The sequence below is a fragment of the Apodemus sylvaticus genome, chromosome 2, assembly GCF_947179515.1.
Source record: "Apodemus sylvaticus chromosome 2, mApoSyl1.1, whole genome shotgun sequence".
NCBI lineage: Eukaryota > Metazoa > Chordata > Mammalia > Rodentia > Muridae > Apodemus > Apodemus sylvaticus.
The window spans coordinates 52,244,900-52,267,132 of NC_067473.1; the positions used below are offsets into that span (position 1 = coordinate 52,244,900).

Here is a 22,233-nt window from a genome sequence, read left to right on the forward strand (position 1 = left end):
CACTGTCACCAAAGGGCCTCAGTAATGCCCTATATGCTTGGGATCCAAAGCAGGGACCTCCCTGCCTTAGTCTGGAGGCAATCCAGGAACTAACTCCTCAGTGTACAATTACCCCAAGTAAATTTTTTCTGCATGTTTTAAACCACTGAGAGTTAAGTACCTTATGGGTTACTTAGTTGATAAAGCAAACCATTGTTTTTCCAAACTGTACAAAAACTATAAACAAGGTAGAGAAATGACAGTTCCATGGCTTAAGGATGCTTCTATTTTCCCAGAGGACCTGAGTTCGGTTCCCAACACCCACACCAGGTGGCTCACAACCACCTGTAATCCCACCTCCAAGGGATCCAGTGCTTCCTTCCAGCCTTACAGGCACCCACACACAGGTGACATATTGATATAGATACACACACATAATCCCAAATAAAATAAAAATAAAAATTTAAAAATTAACAAGTCTTACTAAAAGAAAGTGTTGCTTAAGAAAAAGTTTGAAATGCATATTTTAAAACAAACTTTCCTCTTGCAATGCAGAACTTCTAAAAGACTTGTCTATGAAAAATCAGTCTGTGAACCTCCAGCTCTGCAAACAAGTAGATATTTTCCAAGTTTAAGTGGTATGTGTGCATATCAATATACTTATTGGTCCTAAACTTCTGAGAATACTATTAATGGAACCAAACAAAATTACTGTTCTCAATGAGAGTAGTTCTGGAATATGACAAAGCACTTCTGAGCAATTTAAGGAGCAGAGGAGTTAAGCAAAGGAGCAGATGGAAGACTCTTTCAGGGCCATAAGTGAGGTCAGGGGGCATGCCTGGGGTCAAGGGGCATACCTGAGGTCAAGGGGCATGCCTGGGGTCAAGATCATGCCTGAGTACCAAGCAGCCCAGGACCGCACCTAAGCATGGGGCAGCATAGACACCAGCAGCGAGAGCTCAGAGAGCCCCTCCTTATTCTGCTGCTACTGAGGTATTTCCCCACATTTCTACTTCCTTTCACTTTGAAGAAATACAAATGTCACAGGAATAAACAGAAGCTGCTACAGAAGCATACCAGCCTAGGTCTGCCCCAAAGAAAAAGACATGACCACAATCGTCTTAGAAGAGAATCAAACAAAATTCTAACAGAGCTTTTCTTTAGATAATGGCATTATGGGATAAATTTTAGTTTATGTATATTTATTATATTTTTTAAAAAAAATAAGCATTTTAAAACTACTTTTTCTAAGTCAAAGAGAAAACTTTTCTAATAACAAAGTTTGAGAAAACGTCCATATTAAAAAATTGCAATTCTTCCTGATTTCATAAATTTGAATGGAAACTTCCTAATTATTAGATGACCTTTTAAATTTCATATTACTTGAAGGTTGCTGACACCATAAACATTTTCAAGATCTTTCTTGACTTTTATATGAATAACTTAGACAGTGAAGAAAGCTATTTCATTAAATTATAGGTAGTAGTGATATTTCAAAAGTCTGCTGTCATTAATTAGAGTTGACACTCGCCTGCACAGTTGATGGTATCTTCCAAGGAAGAATTCTATGGTGCTTGTATGCTATGCCAGAATAAATCATTTCACAGTTAATCTTACTTCTTACAAATAAAATTAGCTCTTTATTAAAAATAGCAACATAAATATTAATAAACTTACTTTTATTAAAGAAAGCAGGATTAACAGGGGAAAAAATCAGAACACTATTGCAAATTACACCAGTTAAAAAATGAAATAGAAACAGCCGCTGTAACAGTAAGAGGCTACATAACAAAGCTGTGCCCAGAGGTAAGCTTATAATCTTATGTTCTATTATTAAATAAGAAATTTTAAGATTATCTAAGATATCGATTACAAAGAAACATTTGTGAAGCAACTAAGCTTTAAAAATGAGGAAGGAATTGGAGATAAATAATTATATTGATATAAACAGAAAAACTAAAGTTAATAAGGTATTTAAGTGTTGATTCCTTAAAGAGACTGGCAAGACTAATAAAATTAAAAACACAACTAAATGCTAAAAAGTTCAGAAATAAGAAAAACACTACAATCACAGATGCAGAGAAAATTTTTAATTTTAAGATAAATATATGCAGAAATCTAACAAGTTTTAAACTCTATGAAAATGCATGACTTTCTTTTAAAAATATAATTTGAAGTTGCTATTCAAGAAGTATGGTTGCCTGTATAGGACAAAACCACAGAACTTTTCAAATTTTTCAGAGAGTTAGCTTTTATCTTATAAACAGTGTTATGGGGCGGAGGGGGGGGTGTTCTCCGAGCCATCAAGGAAGAGACAGCTGCTACAGTGCTAATTTATATCATAAAAACAATAGAGATCCCCTCCTGAAGCTAAGAATACAAAAATATGAGATTACAATCTAGATTTTTTCATGAATATAAGTGTAATAACCCCATTTAAAATGTAGGAGTTGAATTGACATTACTATACTTTAAAATGCTGGTTGGTTCCCAGCAACTACATGGTAAGACACAACCCTTCTAATAGGATCCAATGCCCTCTTCTGGTGTTCTGAAGACAGTGCTCATGTACTCATATATATAAATGGGGGGCTAGGGGAATGTACTCATATACTTTAAATGATGGAGAGAAAGGTCACCATAATTACAGACTGTATCTTATGCATAAAGATATTCTCAGTATTAGGAAATCTTTTAATAATTATTATTTTTGTGATATTAGACACTTGTGTATTGCGGTAATAAACAACAAAATAAAACTCTATGATAATCTCTAGCTGTCTAGAATGTTTAATATAATTCAACATAAACTTCCAAAAAATGTTTGGTATAATTGAACCAGAAAACCATGTCCTTTACCTGAAGGCCTGTGTTTCATTCAGTAGTTAATATTAAAATCTGATAAAATACTGATGGAGGCATTCCTAAAATGTCAGGGATAAGAGCAAAGCCAGTATCATCAAATAACTGATGCGGTATGAGCACAGCAAAAGAAAAACAAGAAATTATCAGGAATTATGCTTAAAATGACTGGCTATGTAGGAAAGAATCAGTAAAGTGATTCTTTCAGTAGTGAGCGTTCTGAAAATTTAACAAAAAAATCAAGTGACCCTACAAGGAACAGCTTTTATAAAATCTCTTAAAAATGAAAGAACGATCAGAGTCAAAGAGCAACAAAATGTAAAATATAACCAATAAGTTTGCAACACATTAAAAAACAGAAAACCTGAAGGACATACAAGGTATATTCAGTGACCTTGACACATGACAAGTTCTTTAATAGGAGATTTTATAGCTCAATAGTTGTAAAGAGTACAAACTTCACAACTATTTCTCAAGTAACCATAATCTTAAAGCAATCCTAAACAAAACAACAGTAAACTTTCTTTTGGACTTTACCAAAATATAACTAAAGCTTATTGAGGAGAATAAAGGCAAAAACAGCCAAAACCCAAATTTTTTTTTTAAAAAATAAGAGTAATATTATTTCATTGTAAACATACAGTAAAGCAACCAATGGCAGGGCAATAGTTAAAGTAACAGGCATCAGGAACAACAAACAAGTAATAAATCCAGAAACCACTCTAGGTATAAGAAATTTAATATTTGATAAATGTGAAATATTCAAAATGGTAGAAAAAAGAGAGAAATTTCAATAAGTGATGATGTAACAACTAAATAAATACTTAGGCCCTTATTCACATCTATAACAAAAAATAAATTCCATTTAGAGAAAATATTTAAATCTAAAAAATTAAAATGAAAGGAAACAAATCTACAGGTAACACTGACATGGAGATCTTTTTAGACATACCACCGGGTGCAGGATTCATAAAAGGTATTTATTGTTGTGAAAATACAGTATTTCTGTACATCACAGACATTAAGAATTAAAATGGCACAAATTGGGGAGGAAATGTCTGCAACAGACAGAATAAACAAATGATTAGTGGTTTTAATATATAAACAGCTTTTACTACATCAATAGAAAGCGAATTCCCAACAGAGAAGTTTGCCTGTGTATCCATGTACTCCTTCTACAGACATTTGTTGTGGGCCTTCTATGCACCAAATCTGCTATGGACAGAGAAGGCAGCATTGAAGAATTCAGACATCCACACCCGGTTTCTTCCTTCATACATCCTGGCATGGGAAAATGGAGATAAGACAGAGTCAACAAATAAATAAGATTACAAATAAAGACCTGGGAGAGGAAATGATTGGGAGGTCATGACTCATGGTACTCAGTATCTCAACATGGTACTCCAGGCAGGCCTCTCAAAACTTCGCTCCCATCTAGAAGGCAGATTTTGATGGAGAGAGAGAAGGTGGCCATGAGAAGCAGCTTAGAGATGGTGGCATTCATTACCCCCTGAGGTACAAAGAAGATCCTGCTTGGCATGTTGTGTGGACATGCACGGTAAACAGTGAGAGAAGGGTCCAGAGGCTGTTAGAGGAAGAGAAAAGGGTCAGACGGGGCAGGGCTTTGTGAGCCACGGTAAGGGGTTTATTTGATTTAATGGATGACAAAGGTCACTATTACCAGGTTATCAAAAAGGTACTAAAGTAGATCAAAAGTGGTACCCGGGAGAGGAGGCATGATTAGCCGACCGACGTCAAGTAAGAAAAAATGTTGGTCATAGCACTGACTTTGGAAGGAGACAAATTAAAGACAAAGTCAGGCGTGATTGTACACACCTGTAATTCCAGGGCTTAGGAGGCAGAGGCAGGGAGATCGTTATAAATTCAGAGCTAATCTGTTCTACATAGTGAGTTCCAAGCCAACCAGAGCTGTGCGGAGAGCTCCTTCTAAAAAAAAAAAAAAAAAAAAAAAAAAAAAAAAAAAAAAAAAAAGAGTTATAAAATGGTCTGCTTTGTAAGGAACTTGTCATAAAAGTAGCAAAGATGAACCTCAGATTTCTAACTATAGAAACTGGCTGAATGGCGATGCCCTTTACTACAAATGATAAGAGGCAGGGGAGAATGATGGAACAGGAGAGAGAGAAAGAAAACCTTAAGTTACTCAAAAAGCAAGAGGGAGTGAGACTCAGGGCACTGAAAGAAGGGGCTCCTTTCACAGTCACAAAATAGAAGATCCCTTCCACGTACTGTAGTAGAAAGCTGAGGAGCTCTGTCTATAATTCTTATTTCTCAGGGAAATATAAAAACAAACGGCACATTCTGGGGAGATGCATGCATAGAAACAGTAGGTCTAGGAGTGGGGGACTGAGATGACCATGGGAAAAAAAACGTCAATTTAGGATTTGCAATAATATGTTGGAAGTAGCGCAGGTTGGTTGGTTTCGTGATTTTCTTAAAGGAAATGGTCCATCGTACAGTCAGGCAAGACAGAGGTTACCTACACCCGGGGTTGGATTTTTTTCTTTTTCCCAGGGAAATAATTTTGAAGAAACTGAGGTTTGAGAGTGCTGAGAGAACTGCATTTCAAGGCAGGATTACAAGAATGGACTGTGGAATCTGGGCTAGTCAAGGAAAAAGATCCGAGACATGGCCTGCTCGTTAGCAGAAAAATGAGGTCAACGAACAAAGAACTCAGGATAAGAAGGTGGTCAGAGACTGGAATGTCTGATGTGTCAGTTCAGGTCCTAGCAGCAGACACCAAGACAACGGTCACTGTGCAGCAGTTGTGTTGAGGGGACACCTGAGAAAGAAAAGAAAGCAAAAGAGGAGAAGAGAAAAGAGAGCCTTCAAGCCGTAACGCAGCTCTGACATACCTAGGAAAGGCAAGAGGGGCTACAGACTGAAGCCCGGAGTCCTAAGAAAGCTTCAGCCAAGAGTTGAAGGGCCCCCACCCCAAAATAGTTTGTTGAGGGGCCATGTATGTCACATGAATGGGCCATCACAGCTCCTTCAGCTGTGACCAGTCCCTGGGAATAGCCCAAGAGAAGTTAAGACCTCAGTGTAAAGCCAGGGGCAGAGGGCCTGGGAAAACAAGAGGGGCTAAGCCAACAAGCCTTCCCGGAGCAGATATGGAAGGCACATTCCTGTGGTCACCAGCGACAATAGTCTAGAGAGGATCCAGTTTCTAAGGATGATGAGCTTAGGTCCTTGGAAACAAGAGCTGATTCCACAGAGAGCAAGGGCTATTGGAGATGAAGTTACAGCAAGGGGAAAGCCTAACATTTGAGTTCAATTACAGATGTGCAGGATACAACTCTGGGTTTGTTAGCCATCCCAGAGAATCTGGACAATTAGAATTTTCTGGCAGATGGGACTGGGAGGTGGAGGTTGATGAGAATTGAATGAAGAAAACAGCGCTGGCTTTGAAGAACTAATTATGGAAAGAATCTGAGTGGGAACACAGTCGTTACAAGAAATAGGGAAACCGAATCGTGTGCGGTGAAGTTTTCAAAGAAGCCAGGATTTTGCAGGCGGGCTGAAGAAACGCGTAGCTCGGAGCAAGGAGTGACCCGGCGTCCCGAGAGGCAGGGTAAGCCGCGGCAGCGGGGGCGGGCTGAGGAGCTCGACCGGCGACGAAGCCTAGGCGGCCGGTGGATGCTGGGTCTGCAGACGACCAGGGCGCCGGAGGTATGGCGGTGCGCGCGGCCTCGGGAGCGCGCGGCGCCGGCGCCGTCACGGGGCGGCTGACCTGCCGAGGGCGCGCGCCGCGTGCTGGCGCTCCCTGGCGGCGCCGCGGAGCTTGGCGCGGCAGCTGGAGGCGGCCTGGCGCGTGGTGACGGCGCCCGCGGGCGGGCGCAGGATGGCGGCGCTGCGGGGCGACGGCTTCGCCAGGCTTCGGCCCGCACGGGCGCAGCGGACCCGAGGGAGGAAAGACAAAGACACGCCGGTTAGCAACGGGCGGGAACCGCGCAGCCCGGGGCCGAGGCGTTTCCCCCCCCCGCCCCCCCCGCACCCATCATGTAAAGCTGCGCCCGGGAGCCCAGCACCCCGCGGCACTCCACAAGGGGCAGGGTTGCCGGCATCAACCCCAGGCTAATAACCCGACCCAGAAAGTACTGTTTAAAAAGTTCCCTTAAAGCATACAATGAATGCAAATAAATTTCAAAGAGTGTTCAGTGCAACATCTAGTGCAACATAATAGAAAATGGAGAAAGAGGAAGAAAAAATGTAAAATGTCCATCTCCAACCATAAAGTATTATAATTTTATAGTACAAACTGACTAGCTAATAAAATGTTGTGAGATATAGTCCAACAATATGAAAAAGTAGTCAAGGAAAATTTCCATTTCACCGGCATTTGTGGGGTGTGAGGGTATGTACTTCCGTATTCAGACAACACAAGTTTATAAAACGATGGAGAAAAACCACAACACTGTGTTGTTACCTTTGGGTACTGCAGATAGTCTTTATTTTCATTTTATTTGTAACCTCCAAATTTATACAATAAGTGTTTTTACTATTATAATAAAAAGTTAATGATTTTATAAATTTTATCCCACTTATGAATATCAGTAGCAAAGTGTTAGGCATAAAGAGATTTTAAGGAATGGGTTCGCTGAGATGGCTTATCTTTACTCTAAGCACTATATAAATCACAGTATTACAGAGTAGTTTGCCCCTTAAACTTTTAACAGTGAATCAAAACCACTGTCTTTTATAAAATTATTACCTTATTTTATTCATTTCTACTTAAGGAAAATAAAAGTTTTGTGGACCTTTGCAAAGTTAATTTCACCATGTCATTGACACAGACTTGGGATCATGATATGCTAAAGACTGAAAACCTCGCATGCTTTTGGAGTAAGCATGTTGGTGCATGCCAGTGTTTTAGTTCAGCAATGCTCTGTATCTGAAAGCACTCAAACTAAGAAAAAATAAGATAGTACACAAACTCTTGGCTAAATAGTGGTCTTTCAGTTAGAATGCATTTTAAGTTTTAAGTTAATACACAGTCTGCTTTGCTACATTATTCCAGGAATCTGCACATGGGGTAATAACATAGACAAGTGCCCAGGGCTTTGTTATCAGATAGAAAATCCATTGTAATATAAGCTTCAAAAATATTTTACACTAAAGTGACCTCAGTTGGCAGATGGATTTTATTCAGTGATAACCAAATCAAAGGTTAGGTGTTTGTGGGAATGAGCTTTGTTGCTTAAGTTGATGACATAATTAATCATACTACCCTGCAAGTTTTGAAGGTTTTGGATAGAATCATCATACCCAGAGGTACAACTTTGGTATTAAAAAAAATAAATAAAAATCACATGCGAGAATAAAATCTACAAAGAGAACAAAGCCTAAGAAACCAAGTGTTTGTTGTTAACTTACTTCCTGAGCAAAAGGGAGGCTGCAGAGCTTTTGTTAAAAGCATTGGCTCTTTAATAAAAAGTCCATCACCAGGTGATTTCAAGTTAGTTTTTTTTTTTAATTTTTAAGGAGTATTTATGTATGTATTCCAGGGCATGTGAAGGTTGAATAACAACTTAGGAGTTGCTTCTCTCCTGCCACCACTGGGTTCCAAAGACTGAACGCAGGTTGTGAGGCTTGGTAGCAAGCACCTTTACTCACTGAGCCATCTTGCCAGGCCTGATTTCAATTTAATATTTTGGAATGTACTATCTCTTAGGGGCCTATCTCAGACAGTAACAGCAAACAAATAAATAATATAAGGTTCCTACCTTTGAGAAGGACCACCTAGAAAATTACTTTCCCATTACTAGGATGAGTCAGAGCGCAAGGCTAACCTGACTCCCTGTCACTATACACAGGCCAGGGCTTTGCTTCTCATAGTCTTCAAATGAACCTTCTCATTTCCGGTCATTCCTCTGCTCAGATACATAAACGCATCCCACTGTCTGCACACTGGATGAATAAATAGTCACTAACCTTTGAGGAGAGCCAAAGACCAGTCTGAGATTCTGCCTAAAGATGTGGTCACCTTCCAAAAGCTTGTATAGAGCCACGCTAGAAGCTGTCTTCCTGAACATAAACGTGTAAGAACAGTCTCTTCCTCTGCATTGCTACTTTTCCTAAGTGGAGAACTGAAGCTGCCTGGGGCAGGAGCTGGGATAGCCTTGGATGTATGTAGATTTGATGAGATTTGATTTATTAATTAAATCTGGGATTTGGCCTTTATCACTGCAAAGTGTCCTTCATCTTTACAGTCAATCGGACCATTCTCCCTGAGGCAACCGGCCCATACAATGTGTTCGCCCGGTTAAGTCAGCCTGTATAATGGGACACCAAATTCCTCCACGACTTGTATTAGAATATATACACATATACCCTCCTCATCAAGTTCAAATAAGCACACTGCTAAGTCAGAAATTTTGTGTGGTACAGAGAAAATATATTCTGTCCTGTTTTTTGGCAACTCCTCTGGGAAAGACTGGCTGCTGATGATATACAAAGTAATGAGACCCAATAATGTTAGCAGTCCTTTGTTCACCAAACCGGAACCCTATGCTATGTGCCGGTATCACAGCTGCACCATCTGGCCTTCCCCTCTGCTCTATGCCTTTCCCCCTTCCATTGGAATATTTACTTAAGTGGGACTGAAAGCTACAGCACAAGTAAGAGTATCTGAAAATGCCAACAGTCTTTCCAACTTCCACAGGCCTGAAATGGATTTATCTGCTGATACTAAACAGACATGGAAGCAGGTATCAGAAGGTCTTAACAGTTGCATGCTAAAGAAAAACTGCACCACTGCCTGGTTTTCTCGAGGTATTAGAAAAACCTGCACCAGTTTTCTTTCCTGGACCATATTTTAGAAATTTGAGCCAAAATATTTAACTTCCTTTAAAAAAGAAAAAAAAACAAACAAGTGTTTTCCATGTGTGCTCTTCTTGCCACTTAAATCATTAAAAAGGTTTCTCCCTCCAACCATTGCAGTTATTACACGTGCTCTCTCTCTCTCTCTCTCTCTCTCTCTCTCACACACACACACACACACACACACACACATACACACACTTTCTGATTGCTGAAGTCTAAAATGGCCTGCTCCTCTTCTGCTCTGTTTCTTAATTCTCCTTCTGAGACCATTCCCACACTGCTGTGTAGTTTTGCAAGCACTGGGACAGTCTATAGTGACTTCTCCACCATTTCCCATTCTAACCAGCCCATCCTCCAGAAGGGTGGGAAGAACACTACAGCATTTGTTACTGACAGGGTGACTGGCTCACTCCTCTGAATCATCTTCTCTATTCCCATTCACCCAGAAAGTTCTGATTTACCCATTGTGCGTTTGTCACATCAGCAATGCCACTTGCTGCCTGCTCAATTAAGCAACATTCACTTAATTTTCAACCATAATCTTCCAACACTTAATTTTCACTTAATTTTCAACCATAATCTCCCAACACTATGGCCAACTTGCAACCAGAACACACTGCTACCATTTTAAAAATAACTTTCCACCATATAAGAGAGAATTCAAGCAAGGCTTGAAATGAAAATGAGCACGGTTACCTGGGGGACGTCACAACTAACATCTGCTTAAATATGACACAAAATCAAATTCAATGAAACTAAGCATAACGTTGAGATTATGTATACCAACAAATTAGTATTATAAATGGTAGAAACTTAGAAAGTCAATATTAAGGGTAAATTAAGGAAACAAGTGAGAAAGAATCAGAAGAATGAAAATTATTCAGTATATATAAGATAAAATAGAACGGTTATCTACAAAGTGGCCCAAAAGGCACTCTTCAATCCTGCAGGTATCAAAGTGAGGTAGATGCGATGGTACTTGTCACATTAGTACTGACATGGTGACAGGCATTAAGCTAAGTATTTTGATATACATTTCCTCAATATTTTTATTAAAATAAGTTTTTTTAAAACTCTAGTTTTTTTTCTTTTAAAAAAACATGCCCAGATAATCTGTATCTCCATAAGAAATCAGGAAAACAAAAGTATTCAATGTATAAGGCCTGCTCTAATGGAAGGGATGTCTGAGAAACAGTCATGTTCCTATGAGAAAGTTATAGCACTAAGCTGACTCAATGATTACCAAGACACTCAGCTTACACTACCAAACATAACACACGCTCTGACCTACAACGGTGCAATGGTGGCACAAAGTTTATGAGAGTCACCACTATATTATCTGACTGAAGGCTCACTCCATGAAATGGAACCCATTCCCTACACTGCTTATGTAACCAAGAACCTAAGACTGTATAGCCGAGAAACCTAGGGCAAAATTAAATATTCCGTACTAAACAAATAAAACAAAGCCATGCAGTAATAAAATGACTCCTAATGACATTCTGCTATACTCAGATCAGAGCCTTGCTCAGCCTCCATCAGAAATGCTTCTTCCTGTAGCAGGTGGGAGCAAAGACAGAGACCTACAGATAGACACTGTACAGAGGAGAGGCCTTGGGACCCTCAGCCCTAAATGAGATGACTCTCAGATCTCTCCCCTCAGGGCTCAGGACAGGATGCAGGGTGGAGAACTGGACCGTGTAAGACCTGGAGGAGACGGAGGACACCAGGGGAAAGAGGCCCTCTAGGTCCACAGGATTTGAGCTGGCAGGCTACGGCAAGATACACAGGGCCTCCATGGGTCTGACCAGATGGGGGTCCTAGAGCTGCAAGGAGAAGTAGGCACATGCCTAATCCAAAACATATCTCCAACTGATAATCATTTGCAAGTGAAAATGTACATTTTGTCAAGGGCGTCTCACTGGGGAAACTATTTGTAAGAGTAAGCTGCATACCCAACAGAAACTCAGAGGCGTCACTGAAGGTTCCTTGTCGCAATGTCAGGTCAGAGCTTTTTCTATTTTTCTATATATTTTTTACTTTTTTTTCTCCTTTTTTCACCCTGTGTGTCTTTTACACACATATTATGGTTTACAGTTCTGTGTTTTTATGGGACTCTTAGGTGTGCAGATGAAATGGTCTCTGCAGCTGTATCTGGCTTTTGTGCCTTTTCTTGGGCTCTTTTCCTTGTTTGTTTCTTCTGATTCCAATGTATTTGTTTTTATCTTATTTAATTATATATTGTTTTATTATTATCCCTTAAAAGCCTTTTTGCTTTCCAATAAGAGACAGAAAGGGGGTGGATCTGGATAGAAGAGGAATTGGGAAGGAACTGGGAGGAGCAGAGAGGAGAAACCATAATCAGAATATATTGTATGAACAAAAATATTTGTTTTCAATAAAAAGAAAAATATTTTTAAAAGGAAAAAGGAAAACTGATTGTAATTTTTTCTGCCAAATTTGCCTGCTAGTAGAAAAAGTACAGACTGTGAATATTAGAAGTCACTGTAGCTGCTTCTTCCCAGTGTAAACTGAAGAAGTGGCACTGTGGCATCCACACACCAGTATTTGTGAGGCTAGACACAGTCAGTGTCCTCTAGCAGCCAGTCACCTTAGAGGAGCCCAAACTGGATGGCTCCTGAAGACTAAGTTAGGATCCCCAGCGGCCATGGGGGGTGGAAACAAGAGGATCCCTGCAGCTCACTAGCTGGCCCAGCAGCCCGCTCAGCCAACCAGCCTAGGCAATGATCATCTCCAAACTGAAGGAGAACCCCTCTCAAGAAACAAAGTGAAGAGCGATTTGGGAAAACAGGCAGTGTTAACCTCCATCCTCCACTTATGCATGCCCACAGAAGCATAACCACACAAATGCTTGCATAGACCATACACACACACACACACACACAGCTTACTAATTATAGTGGGATTGTTTCTCACTGGCACATTACCATTTAGACTTTGATAAAAATCTAAAAGGAAATGAATTTCCTGAAGATTCCTGTGATTTTCTTCTTAGTTTGTTGTTCTGTTGTGTACTGGACACTGAACCCAGGGCCTGACTTGCATTAAGCAAGTGCTGTACCACTAAGCTACATCCCCAGCCTTCTGCCTTTATTTTATATTTTAATAGAAAAGCAAATAATCTGATTTCTGTTTTTGGTAACCAGCAGTAATTGCTGCTGTATACATTTCTCTAAATATTTTTAACATCAGCATTATTCATTATAAAATAAATCAATGACCATGGCTTGTTTCTCTCTAAAAGAAATGTGAATAGTATACTAAATTAAACAGAATATAGGAATTATTTTTAACATCTTTTCATTTGGGTTAGCAAACAACAGTTGCCTAAATGATACACAGGTAGGAACTTCATGGACCAAAACATAAAAATACCTGGAGTCTATAATTTTCTGATATATTATTGAAGAAGCTTTTTAAAAGATACCAAAACTGTGAATGATATGCTGCAATTTACATTAGGTAACATATACATGTATATGATTGCAGATACATAAAACAACCTAAGTGTATTAAAAGCCCACGACACTGGTAACTGCCTCCCTCTAGGGAAGTCTAAAAGAGCATGGGATATTCCACAACACCACTTTCTGCAAGTCTGCTTTTTCAGGTATGCATGTTACCTAACAAAACACTCCTTCTGAGACAGCCTCATTCTGTTCTTCAATGACTACACATGGCCTGGCCAATCAATTAATTTTCTCCATTTCAAAATGAAGTTGCACTAAGCCTCTACATCACCATTGCCATCACCATTGCCATCCCAACAGAGTATGGCTCAACAGGTGTACATCAAATGCCAGCTGGCAAAAGAAAACCATGAGCCTTGCTTTGCAGCAGCTGACATGGTGTAATTATTACACTTCTGCCTGCAAGTTCCATGAAGGCTGTCAGAACGGCACAGGAATCAAGAATGTGGAAGAAAGTTCAGGTTTCCAAGCTTGACAGTGTTTCTCTTCTCTCCTGTACCAAGTACAATTCTGGTCAAGTGCACATGCAGACTATTACCTCCAACATAATCATCCCAGTAAATGAACAAATATTAAATGGACATACAAAGAAGGCAGACTTCTATGACAGCTTAAAAGTAAATCCTAAAATTAAAAAATGCTGCAATGAACCCTTTGATTTTCATAGCCCAAGAATGTCCTAAAACCATGTATAATCTTCTTTAAATGGAAGATAACAGTAACCAAGACAAGAGCACTAGGAGGAATAGTATATGAAGAAGCCAGAGCTCTGCTGGCTCCTTGCAGGGCAAGGAAGGAAAATGGGAACAGCCCTGGTGACTCACTCACTGACAACCATATACGCCATTGTGTTTAACTGACTAATAGTAGCCTTGGTCTCCGAGAGCTAGATTTGATTCACAAGAACAGGAAAATTAATATGAATGCAGTATCACAAAGAATAAAGGTGAAAATGAGTAGAAAGGCAAATGTTTAAACCTCATTGGAGGAAGAAGTCTGTGGGCTAGACCCACCAGGAACAGATTTACAGAAGACAGGCTCTGAAGTCTGCATGACCAGCAAAGGGACAGTGACACCACAGGCAAAGTGATCAGCAACAGGAATCTCTTCAAATTAGACGGTGGCAATGCAAGAAAGTTGTTAGATGGTGCGTTCAGCCTATCATGGCTTGCTTCTAAGTAGTAAGCTCATTAGAAATGTTCAAAATTCTTTTTTTGAACTCTGAGTTGCCCAGCTTTCTTTAGAGAATGACACACAGGAATGACGGCATGCTAGTACTACATGTGAACTGATGAGCTGGAGAGATGGTTCAGTGGCCAAGGGCACTTGCTGCTCTTTCAGATGATCAGAGCTCAGGTCCCAGAGTTGCACACATTGAGCAGCTCAGAACCACCTGCAACCCCAGCTCCAGAGGATTCAACCCCATCCAGCCTCTGTGGATAGAAGCATGCATGCGTGCATATAAGCACATACACCTAAATACAAATACACTAATTTCTTAAAGGAACTGAGTAGTCTCGACCACAAGATCAGCATGCACCTAGATGCAGCCTTTTTGTGGGCAGGGTCCTGAGAACGAGAGAAATTATAGTTACATGCTTGGCAACCGTTCACAGTGTTTTCTTGTAGGTACCTCATATTATTTCCTGTCACAACCTTCATACTCAGAAATCAGCTCCACCCAAAAAGCACAAAACCAGGAAATCAAGAAGTGCCAGGTTTCCATTAAATTTATGCACTGGGCCTGATGAATGAAGCTAACTGAGGTTTTACTATATGAAAAAAAAACTCATCTAAATTAAAATAAGAGAAAAAAACTTCTATGCTTATAACCTACTGGTTAGTCTTTGCAGTCAACTTAAAAAGGCAAAGAAGGAAACAATGTATAAACAAGTACATGCAAAATCCACAACACATGATGATGGTGCTCGCTGTTAGAGGGACAGAGGATGGGTGTGCTGTTATTGATAGCATACTGATAGACCTTGCAAAACATTTCCAAATAAAATTTCTCTCTTGAATGTTGGCATACAGGCAAAAAAGAACAACATGTATAAAAATTCCATTAAACAAGTGAGGTCTTCAAGTTGGAGAATATATTCTAAAATTCTACTCCATTGCTTTTTTTATTCTTCAAACACATAAGTGCACTATTAAATGTATAATCATGTTCTAGTGCTTTGCCGGAGTATAGGTTGGTATATGGAAGACTGCTTGGTGGGACAGGATCAGTGTTCACAAAATTAAAAATAAATGTTTAAAACACTAGTAAAAGGTTATAGTTATGATACAGTTCTGTGATACAACAGTCTGCTTTGTGTTATTTGATGGGAATATCAGGCCTTTATTCTAATATTTAGTGATTTATTCAAAGTTAAAACACAAGGTGAAAGAAACTATTTTCAAGGAATTTGAGCAAAAAATTTTAAGCCCCACCCCATTCATCTAAAGATCATGAAAGAACAAAAGAATAGTTTTACTCTATCTTCTAATTCATATCTGCCAGCATTCTACTATTGAGCTTAAGTTTAAGGTCCTCACTTGTCCATTAAACTTTACTGAAACATCAGACAAGGTCTCCTGGGAATTCTTCCCTTTAAAACCATATTTTTAAAGACAGTCCCAAAAGTGGATAGCTCAAAGGGCATACAGACTTACACTTTCTGTACTGAATGCGTCGGCTCAATGATAAGTAGTGCTGACTTCTGAAAAGCCACCTGGTAAACCTTCCTAAGGACACCTTGGTGTACATCTCTATGTCTCAGGACAAAAACATTCATCTGAATGCTGGTGACTGTTCAGATCCAAAAATCAAAGCAAGTTCTAGTGCTAGGTTCTTCCTTTAGACAGGCAAAATAACGAAAGAACAGTGAGGTTCTGAAGAATGCATATAACAATGTTCTAACATGTAAGAATTCACCAGCCCAAAGGATCCAGCTCTGAAAAAAACCTAACTTAGTCAGCCTTTAATTTTCTTCCTTATACTCTGGCTATGGACACTTAATTAAGTTAACCATATGGATTATACCCTAATTTTTAAAGTCTTTATATACAGTATGTCATACATGAATGTGAATGTACAGGAGCGTGTGCCCATACATACACATGCAGTGGCCAGAGGAGGACATCAGGTATCTCCCTCAGTTTCTACTTCAGTAGACTGGCTGGTAGCTTCTGGAATCAACCTAGCTATCTCCACGATACTAGGGTTATAGGTACAACCAGCAACTCCTAGCTTTTTCTGCATGGGGGATTCAGATTCAAATTTAGGTCTCTATGCCCTGCCTGAGTTGAAACACAGGTCGTTCCTGTCTGGTCAGAGACATAGTGACCGTTCAAGAACACCTATACTTCAAAACTATGGGATTCAACAAAAGAAAATCTTGTTTACTCCAAGAAGACTAATGAATTGTTTTGTCCATAAATAAATAAAAAAATAAAATATTTATCTTTAAAAGATTGGTCCTTTGGAACTGGAGAGATGGCTCAGTTCCTGAGTTCAATTCCCAGCAATGACATAGTAGTTCATAACCATCTGTAATGAGACCTGATGCCCTCTTCTGTGTGTCTGAAGACAGCTATAATATACTCATAAACATAAAATAATTATTTAAAAAAACAAAAAGGCAAAAAGAAAAGATTTGTATTGGTCTTTTAAAGTAAGTTTCAGAGATCTCAGAAGTCCTCTGAGTAAGTAAAACACATTGATTAACTCACATTTCATGCTATTACAATTCATGTACCACTTTTGAAGTAATACCAAGTGCACTGTTAGATAATGAGAGACAGAGTCACAGATAACCAATGCTAGCCAGACACCATTTCTCAAATGGATCGCTGAAATAGAAACATAAAACCTAGGTATTGCCCTAAATTACCAAATAAACCAATGCCTCTACCATTCTATCTGGTAATTTCTTCAAAACCTGTGGCTTCTGCATCTGCATCAATGCTAATAGTTCCTAAGTGTCTACCATGGGCAAGCTTTCTCCTGACCTACCAGAGTGTTCTTCTCGTATCGAGTATTTCTACTTAGATGTGGAAAGAGCACCTCAAACTCAACACATCCAAGAGTTAATTCACTCACTCTCCTTCTCAACTCCCTACCTTGGAGAATTCTGCCCAACTAGAATGCCTAAAACAGGAAATCCTCCCAGTTCATTTCTTATCTCCATCATCCAGAAAATTCTACTCCTGGAATTGTGTTAGCAGTCTTCTCTCTAGTCTTACTGATATTATGTAAATTCTGCCATTTACATGAACGTAAGCTCCGTCACTCTTACAGGCTATTGTTGGCTCTTAATTAATTTTCCCACCGTACATATGAGAGAGAGAGAGAGACAGAGACAGAGACAGAGACAGAGAGACAGAGAGAGACAGAGACAGAGACAGAGAGAGAGACAGAGAGAGAGATCCTCAGTGCTATGAGAAACCCCCATCAGTGGTTCCTAATCTTGAAAATATAATTCAAAGTACTTATTGGGTCCATAACATCTTAAATTTGGCCATTGTCTAATCTCATACTCCCTCCCTTAACCTAATGTTTCTTGTCTCTGAATCTATCTGGGAATTTTTTGTGCTTAACTCTTTCAAAACTCAGGGATGAATTTAGGAATTAGAAGTGGCTTGCCCAACCCCAGTATGCCTTCAGATCACACGTCTGTGTCCTTACTATGCACTCCTCTCACAACGGTTGAAAGGAGCTATAACAAACCTGTTTCCTAGCATCCAAGACACACACACACACACATGCACATGCGCGCGGGTTGGGCACAAAGCTGAGCTCAAATGTCTATAGAATGAATGAAACAGAACTGTATACAGATGAATGACACACAACTGTAAAAGCTGTAGAACATGTATTCCATGAAATTCTTTGACTTTTGATAACTGATTAAGTGTTCTGTGGAGGTTGGGGGGATATTTAATTAAGACATATATGTAAAAGACTGAGGCAGGAGGATTTGTGTTCAAGTCCTGCCTAAGCTACCTAGTAAGTTCATACTAGTCTGAGCTATATAACAAGTCCTTATCTAAAAATCAACACAAAAATGTTTAATTCCCTTATTACTGTAATACTAACTTTTCCACTGTTATTTTAACATTTCATCTTCTACTCATTAAAGTTTAAATAAAATTTTAATGTCTAAATAAATAAAAACCAAATAAGTGCTAAATAAATGAAATAAATACCAAACTTCAGAACTTGTCACACAAGTAATAAACTCTTTCATTAACACATGATACAAAAGTATGATTCAGTCAGGAATCTGGGCTAATTAGGCCTAGCAAACACCTGCTTGACTCCATGCCTATGGCACCACCCATGCACCAGTAGCAGGTAAACAACTCTTTGCACCACCCTACAACCCCCACTGTACTGCATCATGATGCCAAACTTCCCCTCATGCATCACAGCCCCAAACAAAACTACTGTTTGGTTCTCCTTCCAGGTTCTTTTGATGGATTCAGTATAGAAGTAGACAGTTTCATAGTCTTTAAATAACTCAATTATCTTTGCTAATAAGAACTGAAAAGAACTCAATTTCACTAGAGTTGATGAGAGGAAACTATGACACATGACAGGAAGTTCTCAACATTTTTAAACATAAAACAGGAATACTGATCCAAAAATCTAAAGTCAGAAACTTTTTGAATGCCAATGACAACACAAATAGAAAATTCCAAACCTGACCTCATATGGTGGCTCATAATCAAAATGCAACCACATTAAAGATACTAAATGAACTTCAGTTCTGATGTTAGATGCCATCAGGTATTCTATTAGTTTATATGTAAAAATCCAAAATCCAAAACCATCCCAAATCTGAGGTAATTCAGGTCTTAAGCATTTCAGACAAGACATAATTTGTCCATGGGGTCAGCTGCCACCATGAGAAACTGCAATATAATAGACAAGGAGAAAGCAAGCCCAGGAACCTGTTATTTCCAGTTCTAGTTTTTCATAGGCAATTCAAATTCATATCCTGGTTAGAAAACCACCTACTAACATAACCCAAGAAACCAACCTCACAGAATTCCTTTAAAAACCAAACTTCTCTTGTACATTGAAAGTAAGAATTTATGTATTCATAATATTATAGGTACTCTATATTGTAACATATGACAAATGGTGATTTGTGTCTTTATATAAACTCCTTTATACTCAATGAATAACCTGTTTCTACAGCAGTAGTAGGATGCCTGTCTCTAAAGCAGTAGTTCTCAACATGTGGGTTGCAACTCCTGCAGGTTGCAAGGTAAGGTGGACTCTTTTACAGAGATTAGCTAAGACCATTGAAAAAGAAATATTTACATTACAGATCATGACTGTAGCAAAATTACACTTATAGTAATGAAGAAAATTTTAGTTGGGCATCACCACAACAAGAGGAACTGTATTAAAGGGTCACAACAATAGGAAGGTTGAGAACGACTGGTCTAAAGATATCCATCCATACTGGCTCTTTGTTGGAACAAAATACATTCTAAATGACAAACTTGGGGAAATTTTTTTAAAAAACATGGTAAGAATCATCCAGGAAGAAAATATTATTCATACTACTTAACCAGAGAATAAAAATAATAATTTCAAGGATTGTCATCATGTAATTCAAGTATGCAAATGTGATTAGAGTCTAAATTAAGTCATAAAGATACACATTAACTAACAGAGCCTCTCTCAATAATAAAGAAATGGCCGTGGAATAGTTCTGGAGACATTTTAGAGGACACTAAACTGGTAGACTCCACTTAAAATGCATTTCCTGCAGATACTATTTACTGCTTACATAGTGTATAGTAGATGCTATGCTGGGCACTGAAGACACAGGACAGATGAGCACACACACCCTTACATGGTCTTCCTAGTTAGGAAGAGCCCACCATAAAAAATTACTGCAGTAATTGCTAAAGAGGAAAAATGTAAAGTGGAAGTGATATACTGAATGGACATCGGCAACTGCCTGGAGGCAGGGAAGGCAAGTGCTCAGAGGAGCTGGGAGGGTAATACAAGGGAGTCTTCGAATGAGTCTACAGTTCCTTGTAGGAGTCCTCTGAGGTGGCCACCATGTAGATACGAAATGGCTGGCTAGGACAGTTATCACCTTAGCCATTATGCTGCTGCAGACATGACATAGGTGATCTAAGTCAGGAGAGAACAGAGCTCAGGAAAGGAAAGGCAGAACTGCCATGGTAAAGGCTGAGAGAAGAATGAGATGCTGGTTTGCAGGTAGGAAGAAGACAGGCAGCTCTCATTTCTAAGGTGAATAATCAGGAAGAATATCTTTGTAAGAAAGAGAATATAAAACAAATAATATTTTAAAGAGAAGATAATTCAAAACTTTTGTAATGATTAAGGAATATGATATGAAAATACCCTTTAGAACGCTCAGCTCAAATGAAAGACATGAAAAAGGTCAACATTTAAACTTCTTGGGAATAAGAAAGTAATACTATTTTTTTCAATCCCTAAAATGCTTGGCACTGTCCTTTTAGCACAAAGTAGTGACTCAAGTATACTTAAAATAATAAAGGAGGGGCTAAGAGATGATTCAGTGGTTAGAAGCACTTTCTGCTCTTCCAGGGGACCAGGTTTGATTCCCAGTACCCACATGTTAGCTAACAACCACCTCTAACTCCAGATTCAGAGGATTCAACCACCTCTTCTGGCCTCTGTGATACCAAACATGCACATGATACACAGGCATGCCTGCAGAAAAACCATCCATATATGTTTTATAAAAATAAACAACTCTAAGAAGAAGAATTTGTAAATAAGTAAAAGGCAAGGAAGACTTAACTAATGAAGCAAATTCATGCCCTCATTCATTCATACTGACTCATTCTGTATATTCTAAGTTTCAGTTACTGGCCATGATCCTGAAGGAACAAATATGCCTTGTAAAGGAAGTGTACCTTTTGAAAAGGTCACCATTCAGTCATTTTGTTTTTAAGCCTTAGAACTTGAGAGAAAGCTGCTGTCACCAGAAATAACAATCTAAATGGATTATCTCCTAAGATGCTAAATAAATAAAAGGTACACACTGAAAATCTGTGCAAGGTATCTGACCTCAAGGAGTGCAGAACTGCTATACAGACACAATTATTCCAAGCCCCACCTTAAAAGCCACCTATCCCAAAAATATTTCTGAGGAAAATGCACAGGAAGAGTATCTAGAGACTTACTTGACAGTTTCCTCAGAAATGAAATTACCTGAATGAGACAAGAGTGGCTCTATAGCTCTTCTAACTGAATCAAGATCCTGAGGTTAAGAAAAGGTCTACAGTTCTTTCCCTGCAGTGCAGTATGGGGCAATGTAATTCCTGTCTTTGCAGGGATAATGAAAAAGACAAAACAAAGAGGCCATTATTAGATCAGAGAGGCGAACACTGCAAGCCAGTGACTAAGAGAGAGTAAAGAGTTTAGGATCCTGTAATAGTCTTAAGTTCTCATCCACATACTTTTTCAAAACTTTTTAACTACTGCCATGTTCCAAGTATGTGCTAAACATGGAAGTCAACATCCCTTACATAAATCTTTTCAGTAGGAAGACACACATTAAACAAATCAATTTACAATATAAGCATAATTACAAACACCATTAGAAGACATTAGGAAAAGATATTAAAATTCAGAGACAGCCCCATTTTATTGAGAAGCAGCATTTAAGCTGATACTTGAAAGAGGAGTAAATTAGACAAGTAATGAACACACAGCACCCTCCTGTGTTTAGGAAATCAGCTCTGGCAATAGCATAGAGGAAAAGGGAGAAACAGGGTTGGTTAAAAGACTTACGAAATGGAATGTTAAAGACAAGATCTATACTAAACTACTAATGGGAGAGATAGCAGGAACCAAACATAAGCTTCAGAAGTGTGATACAGCAAGAGTGTAGGAGAAAACATCAAGGCCTTTTCCAGGATTCTGATTAGCCAGGTAACTGGAAGGACAATATGAGAACTATTCAACAGGGAACATTCCAACATAAAAGAGGGATGCATTGGAAAGGACAATAATTTATTGCAAAGTTGAGTTGGACTTTGTAAAATTCAGTAGGTA

The 22,233-nt window shown here is 38.9% G+C and overlaps 1 protein-coding gene across 4 annotated transcripts in view; it reads right to left on the reverse strand.

Moving 5' to 3' along the window:
- Positions 1–3,807: 3,807 nt before the first annotated feature.
- Znf800 (zinc finger protein 800) overlaps positions 3,808–22,233 on the reverse strand; it is a 48,808-nt gene continuing 30,382 nt past the window's right edge. For all 4 annotated transcript variants that reach the window (XM_052173322.1, XM_052173324.1, XM_052173323.1 and 1 more), the window contains exon 6: positions 3,808–6,733. In XM_052173322.1, coding sequence (XP_052029282.1) covers positions 6,574–6,733 — 160 coding nt within the window. In that variant the 3' untranslated portion in view covers positions 3,808–6,573. The remainder of the gene's footprint in view (positions 6,734–22,233) is intronic.